General features: G+C 39.2%; 1 protein-coding gene across 4 annotated transcripts in view; it reads right to left on the reverse strand.

Moving 5' to 3' along the window:
* Positions 1 to 221: 221 nt before the first annotated feature.
* The window catches only part of NBEA (neurobeachin), a 563,351-nt gene continuing 550,212 nt past the window's right edge, over positions 222 to 13,360 (reverse strand). For all 4 annotated transcript variants that reach the window (XM_069467350.1, XM_069467354.1, XM_069467352.1 and 1 more), the window contains 4 exons: positions 5,752 to 5,853; positions 3,687 to 3,883; positions 2,605 to 2,756; positions 222 to 312 (listed from right to left, as the gene is read on the reverse strand). In XM_069467350.1, coding sequence (XP_069323451.1) covers positions 222 to 312; positions 2,605 to 2,756; positions 3,687 to 3,883; positions 5,752 to 5,853 — 542 coding nt within the window. The remainder of the gene's footprint in view (positions 313 to 2,604; positions 2,757 to 3,686; positions 3,884 to 5,751; positions 5,854 to 13,360) is intronic.

Consider the following 13,360-nt stretch of genomic DNA (forward strand, 5'->3'; position numbering starts at 1 on the left):
TAATTTACATGATATAAGCTTGCTTGGTAGCAGCTGGTGTTCAGTTGTGAAAAAACACACAAAGTAAAATGGTTGCTGACTACAATGTACAGCTATTGCTGGGTGTGATGGAATGTACAAACGGAGGTTGATGTAGACAGGTTTTTCCACCAGAGATATTGCCTTTCCACGCAGCACTTGTGCTCTCAGCTTTAACTTGGCTTTTGGTTCTTCCTTTACCTTCAGTATCTGTTCTGATGCTCATAATGCCACCGATTAAAATCTATATTAAAAGCTACAATGCTACCAGAAGCCATGCCGGTAATCAGAGTCCTGGAAAAGCAGAAAGAGCAGTTAAGAGTGATATACAGTCACTTACATGGTTGCTATTTTACATGAGACAATATCATGATCTCAAGGTTCACCAAGTCTCAATTTTGTATTTATGAAGATAGGGTGGACATCTATCTCTTCTCGGTTCTGCCAAGAGACGCTGTCAGTTGTGTGCATGCCTGGACGGCCGGGCCTGCTGGGGAGTACGAGCTGACCTTGCAGAACCACATTTCCAGCCTCCCCTGGGCACCCTGCGCCTCTCGGCAATCACACTCATGCCTGTCCACCGCCTCCCTTCGGACATCTGCTGGCTTCTCTGAGGATTTCTGGCCTTTCTTCCTAACTCTCTGACCTTTCTTTTCTTTGTCTCCTGGAATCACTCCACCCCTTCAACGCTCACCCCCTACGCTCTCCTGCGGCGTATACCCAGTGATGTCACTTTCTGACACCCTGTACTGAATCCCCGTTGCCAACTGCAGGGCACTATCAGGCGGTGTCACAAAACCTTCCAACTCAACACGTCCACCCTGGGTCACTGCTACCTCCTGGCCTTGCTGTTCTTTAGCTGGTTAAGTCACCCTGTCTCCTCTCCCCATCTTCCGACTTTACAGCCATCCCGCCCTGAGGCTTCTTTCTCGGGGAGGCTCCTCCCTGGCTGACTGCCCTGACCCAGCTCAGGTTCCGTGACCTTCTGTCTGTAGCAAGCGCTGCTTCACTTTTGATGAGACACCTCAATGGATAAATGCCTTTGGAGCAGACATCCCCAAGATACGTTTATCAACAAACAATCAAAATTAAGGATGAGATTAAAACAGAAATAGAAACTTAATTAGTATCTTTCCTCCCTCCCTTTGGAGATCCCTGATACTATTGCAATTTTGAATGTGGTCTTTGATCTCCTCCCTCTGCCCTGCCTGGTGACTGGCTGAACATCTTACGAAGTCTTTGCTGCTCTCCCCAGCCCTCAAGAAGAGTTCATCTCTTCCTTTTTCTGTTTTTCTGGCCCTGTTGCCTCATATACAATGATCACGATTATTTGAGCTCTTTGGGGTCAGTAATCTTAGTACTTTGCAGAGTACTCAACCTACGATGACAGCAGCAAAAGGAATACATGAATGAATAAGATTGTCAGGGAGAATTTAAACTACTAAGCACACACATTATTTTGAACACTTTAGAAACACCCATGTATATGCAATTAATTGCACAGTAAACCTTTCCCATATTCGTAAGTATGGACTGAAGCACTTTGGAGCCCTCATGTCATAACCTTAAACTTCCTTTAAAAACAATCTGGGCTGCACCCCAAACATCTTTCCTCAGAATATATTTGATCACATTGTTTTTCCTGATGACTTTAGTATCATTTTAATATACTGTGAAGATGCTTTGTTAAATTTATTATATGTCTTAATATTTAAAATATTTTAAAACCAATATTCTTATAAGGAATATTACATACGGTTGAAAAAATGTTAATTGCCAAGCTTTTCTTATTTCTGTTAGATAACAAAAAATGAGCAGTTATGTACCATATTCAGATTATAGGGTTATAGTTTATTTTTAAAATTTACAAACTTTAGATTTCATATTTTCATTATTCTTTTCTTTACAAGAAACCTGAAGGTAAATTTTAGGAAATAATAAAGTTCTTTTGCAAACTGAAGAACAATGGAAAAATCATATTAATTAATTAAATACCAATCATATCAACTCTTTTCAAGAAAGGATTAAAGTATTTTAGGGAATGCATAAAATAAAACAAAATAACATAAGTGGGAAACAGGTAAATATCAATAAGAAATTGGGGGTAAAAGACTGTTTTCAGGTGATGAGTGCCTTGTATGTTTGAAAGAGAGGCCAGCTGTAGCCCACACTGTGCACTTGGCTGGAAATTGCTAGAAGTAGACCTCACAGTGGATCCCACCTCTGCTGAAAAATACGTGTTTTCCTCACATAAACCAGGGGAGGCCTGTCTGAGACTAGGTGAGGATCTGAGAACAGAGAAGTTGGTGGGAATAAGTTCTATGTCTCGGGCTTTAAAATGTACCGGATGTGCCTGTTCTTCACCGGAACCATTTCTTTTTCTGGTTCTTATTCTCTTCCTCTGTTTCCCTCTTACCAGAATCCTTCCTTAGAGATCTTACTCCTCCCCTCAATCTACCCTTTTCTGTGCTAGTCTGGTTTTCACTGGAGGCTGGAATCTCATTCACAGCATAATTCGGCCTCGGTACAATGAAGAGCTTTTGATGACAGTTGTCAGTGATTACATTTGTCCTTGACGCAGCTCACCTCTGGTCATGGGACAAGTCCATCGCTCTAATGCCAGCATCACATCCGGGGTAAATGTACAGCTGCTTGAAGTCGCAGGCCTGCCAGACTTCCACCACACCGTTGTCCCCTCCGGTTACCAGGTTCTGGCCATCGCTGCTCAGGAGAATGGCCTTAGAAAAGGCAAAAACCAACCATTTCACTCGCATGTTCTTAAACAGTCAGCTGTCACTACTGAAAAGCACTCAGTGCAGTTCCCTTATAATTATTATCTACTTCTAGCCATTTGTACACATTTTTTTTTTTTTGAGACAGAGTCTCACTCTGTCACTCCAAGCAGAGTGCAGTGGCATCATTATATATAGCTCACAGCAACCTCAAACTCCTGGGCTCAAGCCATTCTCCTGCCTCAGCCTCCCAGAGTGCTAGGATTACCACGCCCAGCCCCATTGGTACAAGTTTTTTAAAGTCCAACCTGTAGAATTTCCAATGTGGAATTTCTCAGAGTTCTTACATATACAAAGGATCTTATTAGAACCAATGTAAGTTATAAAATTACAGAAGTCTCAAAGAGAATATTATCAATTTAATTTAGGAAGACCTTGAGAATCAAGTAACATGATGCTTTGTTAAGTCCTGAATATTAACAATGCTGAGACTTTTAGAAAAATGGCAGGAGCATATTTCAGAACAGTTTTTAATAATGATAAACCAGCAATTATAATTGGGCACATGTAGTTTTGGTTTAGAGTTCTAAAGACAGGACTCTTTGACAACAAACTCACTTTAATGTTGTGAGGGTGCAGCGCTGAAACAATCATTTGTAAAAGGAGCTTCAAAAAAAAAAAAAAATCTCCTTAAGGTCTAACCTTTAATCAACCAACAGCTATCATTTCTGAAGTCTGATTCACTGAGTTAATTACTTGGGATTAAATGAACTTGGGTTTGTTCAAAGTCTCAATCTACATGAATTTACATGCCTTTAAACCAGAGCACATTTATCTGGACACCACAGAAATTCTACCATGAATCCTTTAATATAAAACAATCAATCTTTAATCTCTTGGCTTCAATCCTACTTAGCATCAACAATGCAGATTTACCCGTGTTGAATCATTGATCTCCATTTGAGCCAAAAGTTTCCCATTGATGCTGAAATTGCTGAATCGCCCTCGTTCATAGTAGATGATACAATGGCCTTCGCTGGAGACAGAGATCAAGCGTGGGAACAAGCAGTTTTCTGGTCCCTCAAGGGCTCTCAGCAGATCTCCAGTGATCGTGTGGACAAGGCAAGGGCCCTCTGCAGAGTGGGGACATGAATGGCCAAGGTCACTTGGTGATGACAAATCACACACCAGCCCTCACCAACCCCAAACCTCATCTGGGTAGGCACTCAGATTGGTTTAAAGAACACCGTAAAGGAAAGAGGTCTGCTGGCCACAGCCAGGCACTGATGTGATATTTCAACAGAGCAAACACAGAGAAACTTTTCAACAATCCACACACATGTAATACTTGGTCATTTCCTTCATCAGGTAATATTCATAATAAAAGAATAGTTCACAGATTATATGAGAACAAAAGATTTTATGTCCCAGACAGTTTCTCTTTATGTGTTTCTAGAAATTTTTCTTTAAAAGAATTATCGGAACAGTTGCTAATTTTCTCTAGTAGCATCAAAATTTAAGCATTGCACCACATAAATACATCACTTTCAAATATGTTTTAACTTTTTCTGTTGTCTATCCATAAAATGTAAAAGAAAATTAAGCAAATTAATTTAGACTACAGAAACATATTTTGTTTTTAAATAAATGAATAGTGAGGTAAGAATGTAAAAGTAATATGAAGAGTGACTTATTTTGCCCCAATTGTTTTTGGCTTGTTTTGCCCTTGTATTTTGGTCTTGATAAGATTAAATGAACAAACAAACAAACAAAAACCTCACTGGTCAAGTTCATAAAAATAATTGGTTAATATGGGTTTGGTATATATCTACTCCCCTGCCCAAAAAAGACCTCCACAAAAACTGTAAATGAATTACATTTTTATTTTTCAATTAATTTATTTGAATACACATATATTTTACAAAATAAGTGACACTATAAAGCTATACCTAAGTTTTTTCCTGATTACTAAAGTAACAGATGTGTACTATAGAAAATTAGATAAAAGAATAGCAATCACCTCTAATGTCACTCACCACCTATAGAAAATTAATGCTTTTTCTTTATGTTTACTACGTGTTATTTTCCTTTTTTAAAATCTTTACAGAATAGAATAACATCACACATATTGTCACCTTTTTTAAAAATCAAGAGACATTTATTGAAAATACCATATGTGTCCATTTCTGGGTTATTAGCTCTTAGATATGTAGATAAAAGAAACATGTCCCTGCCCTCAGACTGTATCTGTTCCCTGTAAAGCAGCCAGAACAAGCTCTAACAACCAAATCTGATCATCTCGTCACTTTGATTAAAAATCTTCAATGGTTTCCTACTATATTTTTAATAAAATAAAAATTGCAAATCCTTATGCACAGGCCCCTCCTACCGGTTCAGCCTTCTTCCCCCGGACGCTGACCACCTGCAACACTCCAGCGTGTGGTCACTCAGTTTCTCCTAAGCACCAGGCTCCTTCTGCCTCAGAGCCTTCCCACCAAGAACTGCTATGGCAGCCAGAATGGGGACCTAAGTTTCCTGGCTCTTCCTGATATGACACTTCTTCCATGAAAAGTCAAAAGAACCAAGTAACCTTGTTTCCTTTCCACCAGCCTCTACACAGCCCCAGCCTTGTAAAGAAAGGGACTGGTGGATGGACGGGACCCTAGGCCAGTCCCACGAGCAACCTGACCCCTGCACTGCCCCAATGCACGAGGGGTATTTTCCCCGTCTTTGAAATTCCTTTTTAATGGCTGCGTCATATGGATGTACGGCAGTTTATCAGTGTGCTGCTTAGAATGCTGGGGACCACAAAATATTACATATTTTATACATATTTTATATTAGCACTAGTAAATAATAATAAAACTAAACACCTGCAAAAAACGTAGGAATGACATTTGTCTACGGAAAGCCTCCTGGAAGAAATAAACTGTAAATCATGGTTAGCTTGAAGAAATGGAACATTGTCTAAAGATTTAAAATGAAAGAAATGACTTCTGACCTTTAGCACCACTGATAACGAGTCCAAGTTCTGCACAGACAGAAACACAGACGACTTCGTGGTCATGGCCTGTGAGGACAGCTCTTGGCGCAGGGTAGTCGCCTGTAGGACAACAGCAGCAGTGAAGGACATTATGTTAAGTGAAATAAACCAGGCACAGAAAGATAAATATCCCATGTTCTCACTCATATATAGGAGGCTAAAAAAATTGATTTCATGGAGGCAGTGAATAGAATGGTGGTCACCGAGGATAGAAAAGGTAGTGGGAGGGGGGAGTGGATAAAGGGAGGTTGGTTAACGGGTATAAAAATGCAGTTAGATAAAAGGAATAAGATCTAGTGTTTGGTAGCACAATAGGGCAACTATAGTTAATAATTTATTGTACATCTCAAAATAGCTAGAAGAGAGTATCTGGAATATTGCCAACACAAAGAAAGGGTAAAAGTTTAAGTGATGGATATCCCAATTACCCTGATTTGATCATTGCACAATTGTATACAGGTATCAAAATATTATATCACACGTACCCGGTAAATACATTCAATTATTATGTACCATAAAAATTAAAAAGTATCAATAATATTTTATGCATAATATTATCCTTAACTTTTCTAAATGATTATTTTATCTTGAGAGACTGGCATATTGAAAACCCTGAAATTATAAATGTAATAGATTTATATAAAACAAAGTTTTTGAGACCTTTCCCTTATATGCTATAGAAAAAAAGCAATTTAATCTTATTGCAGGGAATTGAGAAAAAATGTAAAATAATATTAAAAATATTCCTTATGTATGTATGTTGTATGTTTTCTATTAGGAAATAAGTTTTTTCAAAGGCTTGTATCTGATTTAGATAGTTTAAAATGTTTTATTTTTTTCATCAAAATTTCCCCAGATCATTTGAATAAACTGTGTGGAACTGAACTATTAGGGGATATTGTTTAGGGTCCCTAAAAAGCATTGTTTCTGTTTTTAAATGACAGAAAAGTAAATAAAATGCTATTCCAGGCTTTTTGAGTTGGGAAACCTACAGCCAGGGGAAAGCCTATTTCCTATGTTTCATTTCATTGCCAGGGACAGATGTCACACACCCCAACAAGCATTCCAAATCTTGGGAATATTCCGTCACTGTCACATCACAATTGATGGATGTGGCTCAGGGTGAAAGGGCCAGTGCAGAGGGACCTGCAGGTGAGACCCCCCTCCGAGGACCACAGCACCAGCGCCCTCCGCCCCACCCTCTTCCTCCGTGGAAGAGCTCTCTGTGTGCTGGAATTACGGGACTGATAAAGCACAAACACGCCCAATTTTGAGATTCCTTATAGGCAAGCACTTGGAAACTTCAAATAAAAAAGGCTCAAAATAAACATTCCATCTCACTTTTATTGGAAATCATTTCAATATTCTCCAAGTGGGTAAGAAAAAAAGCCTTAGATGATGCTATTCACATAGACCTGACAAGGAGAGCTTTTACAGTGAGGTGGTCTGCAGTTTTTAGAGAAACGGTCAAAGCAAAGATAACGCACAGTTTTTATTTTAAGCTTCGTTTGTGGTGCCGGTGACATGCAGGGGAAGCTCTGGGCCTTCTGAGTCACAGCCACACAAAGGCCGTGGAGCTTCCGAGACCTGGCCCCTCAGTAGGGCTCTGCCGCAGTCCCAGGGCGAACCTCTCCTACACGACAGTCAGACTTTATCCCTGACTTTTGTGAAGTCACCGCAGCATCAGGGCAGCCGGTATTTTCATCCCTGTTTACCCTGACATAAACTATGATGCACTTTTAAAATTAAAAATCCCAGAATAAGGGATTTAGTGGAAGGGTGTGGTCATTTCATTATTACTATGATTTCGAGATTTATTTCAAACTGTTACGTTAGAAATTTGCTGGGACAGCTGAGGAGAACAGTTTTGGGTGAGGAGTCCCCTCAGCACTATACCAGTCCTCAGCCAAGGGCAGGGCTGCCGCAAAGGTCTGGCCCAAGTACCAAATGTGCCTGGGCCTGCATTTCCCAAGTCACAAACTAACACAAGTAGGAACATTCTGTGGGTTGGAAAATGACAAATTGGCCCATGATATGGTTTCATTGTATTACATACTCATGGAGCGTTCCGTGAAGAATAGAAGGTGGACATGATAAATCTATTTTCTCATTCACTCTAAGTTCTTCAGAGATGACACTGACTACATTTTCCTGTGAGCATTGCTGCTGCCAGGCCACCTCCTCCCTTGAAGTCTGAACCTGGATCTAGGTCACTGTACATTTCTGTCCTACCATCACCTTCCAAAAACTACCAACGGTATCATCCACCCTCCTTTCCCCAGGAAGCGGGCTCTGCATAAAGCCAAGACACCCTCTGGCCTGCGATCTGAAGCTCTCTGATCAGGACACCGTATTAGTCCCTCTTGTTTATACTGCTTCTGACCCAGGCCAAAGACCTTTCTTGAAGCCACAGTTCCATAAAAGGCAAGGAAAAGTGGAGACCGAGTGGCAGGCAGCTCACCTCTCAGTCACGCACCCTATAAAGTGTCCCGATGTCAGGCTGAGGGGATGGGACAGCTGAGCTGTCCACTGCAGACAGGCCCTGTGCTAGGGATATTCCAACACATGTACCAGCATGTGGTCCTCAGAGGGCCCTGAGAGGGAAACATTACTACGTATGTAACTATGCTTCCCTCTGATACTTAATAAAATGACGACATAATGTTTACTAAACCCCAGATGAGATTGCTTGCTCTGTGAAGTGAGACAAACTCATCTCATATATATAAATGTAAATGTACTTTAAAAATATCTCTGGGCAAGTCGTTGTCCATGTTTTCATCTCTTATTTCACCTTAATTTAGTGGTGGCTGTGGCGCCCGGCACCAGGACAGTCTTTTTAAAAGAAGGCTGGATGCAAACAAAGAGGGATGTGATTTGGCAGATGTTTTGTGACAGGCTGTGGCTGGCAGGAGGGTCAGTGTCTGGAGCTGAGGCGCACACAGTGGGAGGGGAGCCCAGAGGTGTGTGTGCACAGCTGGACGCTCCTTCTCAACTGGCTTCTCCTTTTCTTAGTTTGCATAATGCTTGTGCATGAGCTAAAAGCCTTTTTAAAAGTCGGATAGGAAAGCACAATAGCAAGGTCTTATACATACGGCTCCATGAATATTTGTAAATGTGACTAAAAAAGATGATGGTAAATCCTCTTTCAAAGTTTCATATTGCTATGATTTTAGAAAATTCTTACGTATGTATATCAAGCTGTATAAAAAGCACCTTTTATCTGGTATAAACATTAAAACTACATACTTTACAAGCAGATTGGCTTTTGAGCTGAGGTCCCAATGCATTGTAAGTGTCTGTTGAAGAGACAACAATGTTAACTTGCCCCTCTTGTGACTATCTTGTTGGAAGCTACAGCACGTAATAAGAAATGTCAAGTCCCAAGATCAATGAAATTTTGGACTCTAGGGATCCAACAGGAATAGCATTGATCCTTTTAAAGAACACTAGTCAGAGATGGGCTGTAATATATTGCAGAGAGGGGCTCAGGAGGATAAGCGGCCAAGTCCAAGCTACCTACCTGACAATAAATTCAATCAGCTTTTAGCACAAATTGCCTGCTCTGCTCTGCTTTCTTTCATGCAGTAGGCTGCTTCCAATTAAAGTGCGCAAATTAATTTTTATCACTTCCAAATTAGTTTCAGAATTTGTGTAAAAGTCTGTTTCAGATGAAAGCATCTGGCCCTCACATCTTTGCAGTTCTGTTATCTAGTTAGGGACCTATTTAAAGCCTGCAAGATAATTTCTATGTTCAAAGCCGTAAGTTTGAAGGAATAACAATAAATATTATTATTATAAAATACATTAATAAAACAACCACAATTCAACTGTAACCTATGCTAGGTAGCTTTTGCTTGTCTCTTTTATGGTCTGTGATCTGAAACTCTCTTTGTAATACTCTGTTCACAAATCTTCATTGCCTTTGTGAAAAATTCATTAAAATGATAGTAATAATTATGCTAATACTTCTGCAATGTCTAGTCACAACAATGCGTTTGACACAATGAAACCACAGACTCTTTTTATTTCCACCTAAAATAATCCACAAACATAACTTATTTTTTCTTTGTGGAATTAGTAGAGCTATCCATTACAATATAATAATGACTATGCAAAAGAAACGAATAGATACTAAAGTCACTTGAACTTATCTTGAGAATACTTTGTGAAGTGCACACAAGGTTAGATGATAAATCTACCATTTCACGATGCTGTGATAAACAAATATGATTTGGCTTCTGTGACATACAGAGCAGTTCAATGTCCACATCAAGACCAATCCCTGAATTTTAACAGCTTCTGGGATATTATGGTTTACGCTAGGACTTCCCCCTTCAAGTCTGGGTTAATACATACAACCTCCAAAACCTAAGGGCATTGTGTCGCACACTTTAATATGATTTAGACTTAAGTAGCTTTTTGGTCTTGAGTAGCAATGTATTATGAGACAGAAAACACATATAGCCAGATTCTCTGACCTGTGAATTGGGAGCTAGAGTAGATTAAATTGGAACACAATAAAAATTTTTCTCTTTCATATTATGAGTTTTCTGGCGGCAGTGACTATGTCTATGTCAACACCACAGCCGGATCACTGATATGACAGTCAATTCAGTGTATGCTGTGACTGCCTTTAAAAAAAGTGAATTGACCAATATATACGTGGCTGTTCTAGTCAGGCACAGACATGCTACTAGGTTGGCTGTTTTGACAGACCAGTGAGTCATAAATCAGTAGAGTCAATCAAATACTAAATCTGACCTATTTACTCAATTTATTTATTTTTACTTTATTTATTTTTACTATTGTGATTATCCTTATGGCAAAAAGCTGAAACCAGTTTTTTACATAATCATCAATTTGTACGTAAGATGTAAAGCAAAGCATCTTATGGATGCTCAAAGTACTTACGGTATAAAATATTATGTGATAGCAATTTATGATTCATGTAATAAGTACTCAATATCCTCAGTATATCCAAGCAGAAAAGGCAGTTTTGGGATCAGCATAACAGTACATTCTTAAGGCCAGGCATACAGTGGCTCACGCTTGTAATCCCAGAACTTTGGGAGGCTGAGTGGAAGGATTGCTTGAGGCTAGGAGTTTGAAATCAGCCCGGACAACATGGCAAGACCCTATCTTTACAAGAAAATTTTAAAAATTGTCCAGCCATGGTGGTACGAGCCTGTAGTCCTAGCTACTTGGGAGGCTAAGGCAGGAGGATTGCTTCAGCCTAAGAGTTTGAGGTTGCAGTGAGCTGTGATTGTACCACTGCACTCCAGCCTGCGTGACAGAGTGAGACCCTGTCTCTCTAAAAACAGATCGATTCCTGTAAACTGCAGAAGGTCAGAGACTTTGCCTCTCTACCACTCCCGCCTACTGAGATAGCACCAAGGCACAGCAGGCACTCAACACCAATTTGTTGTTGGACTCATACTGTAGGTGTTTATCCTGTTTATTCTAGGAGAGTATTTTTCCCCTTATATTAAGGATCATGGAAGCCACACTATATCTGTTCACATTGACTGTCCAATTAAGTCTAGACTGAGTGGATTTTATGGAAGTGGTTTAGGTTCATAATGATGATAACAATTTTTGAGCAAAAAATAAATTCTTATAGATGGAGGCAATAATGAAAAATATTGATAATCTTCTGTCATAATTTCTTTTTTTCTTTTGAGACAGAGTCTCGCTCTGTTGCCCGGGCTAGAGCGCCGTGGCATCAGCCCAGCTCACAGGAACCTCAAACTCCTGGGCTCAAGCAATCCTCCTGCCTCAGCCTCCTGAGTAGCTGGGACTACAGGCATGTGCCACTATGCCTGGCTAATTTTTTCTATATATATTTTTAGTTGACTGGCTAATTTCTTTCTATTTTTAGTAGAGACAGGGTCTTGCTTTTGCTGAGGCTGGTCTCGAACTCCTGGCCTCAAGCAATCCAATAGCCTTAGCCTCCCAGAGTGCTAGGATTACAGGCATGAGCCACTGTGCCCAGCCCCATAATTTCTTAAAGATAATCTTATCCTTATTTAAAGCTTAAAATACTGCTTTATAAAAAATACAATATCCATAATTTTGTTCTTAACAATTAACAGAAGCATTTTGTATTTACATAGCTCCTGTTGTAAAGAACTTTAAACACTTTAAACACTTTAAATATTTAACTTTTCCTGCTGGAAAAAGTTATAGCTTTGATGGACCAAAGCTATAATTGATAGTTAACCATCTTTTGGTTTACAAAATCATTAGAAAGTAAAATAGCTAACACAGATAATTACTATAATTTAATATTTTTCTTTAAAATTCTTTACCTCATAGCAGTATATTCTATAAAAACATCTTATCTCTGCTGCCAGATGCCAGCTTTTAAGAATAAATTTCTTTTTTGGAAATAACACTTGTATCATTTCTGAGCTTCATTTTGAAGATGGTAATTAATTAGGTTTAAAGCTCTATTGTTTCTTTTAAATTTTTTTCTATCTAATAACTTCTATTTTTTATTAATAAATGTGGAAGATACTGCATGGATGTGCTGTTTAATTAAACTTTTTAAAGAAATGCTATGCTATTATGAAAATAAAGAACATTTGGAAATATGTGAAAATACATTTAGAAAAAATATATGTGATACTGTATTATGCTTGAGAATAACAAAGCCATCAATGATAGGCCAAATGTCTATACATACATGCAAACACAGATACACTAGAATTCTGTTAAAATTCTTTTAAGGACATGGTTTTAAAAAGAACAAATAAGGAGGTTAATTTACTATTATTTATAGTATGATGTTCATTAATAAGGTAGAATTGGTAGCTAATTATTTGAACTGGTTGGAAATCAAGCAATACTGAATATTTTTTTCCCTCAAATCAGTGTCACATGTTGCTCAAAATTTAGAGCAGAGACTTGTGTATATAATACACACTCTATCTCTCATTCAGTATTTATGCCAAGGGACATATATTACTTCACAACACTCTTCTAGTTTCTTTATCCACTGTTCTTTACCTCTAGCTATGGGGGGGCAACAAGAATAGAACTTCACATAACATTTGGACATCTAGGTCAATCTTCCACTATCTTCTCAAACACATATATTTTATATTCTCTCCTGTGGCCTTTTTTTTTTTTTTTAATCAAATGCCATTTCCTATTTTTGCAGTATTTCTGTCAAAATGCATGAGTTAGTGGGGAGGGACTGAGACTCGAGGGGCCAACGTGCAATTCAGTTTCTACCCAGCTACCTTACAGGTGGGCACTGGCCAGGTGTGGCAACCTCCAGCCAAGAAGTCTGACATGGCACCTTGTCAGATGCGGCGACTTACTACTGTAGTCCCAGCACTTTGGGAGGCTGAGGCAGGAGGATTGCTTCAGCCCAGGAGTTCAAGACCAGCCTGGGCAATATAGTGAGAGCCCGTCTCTACAAAAAATGAAAAAATTGGCCAGGCATGGAGGCTGAGGATCGCTTGAGCCCAAGAGTTCGAGGTTCCAGTAAGCTATGATGACGTACTCCACTCAGCCTGGGTGACACAGCAAAACCCTGCCTCTAAAAAAAAAAAACAAC

Source organism: Eulemur rufifrons, chromosome 4 (genome assembly GCF_041146395.1).
Source record: "Eulemur rufifrons isolate Redbay chromosome 4, OSU_ERuf_1, whole genome shotgun sequence".
In the NCBI taxonomy this organism is placed as follows: Eukaryota; Metazoa; Chordata; class Mammalia; order Primates; family Lemuridae; genus Eulemur; species Eulemur rufifrons.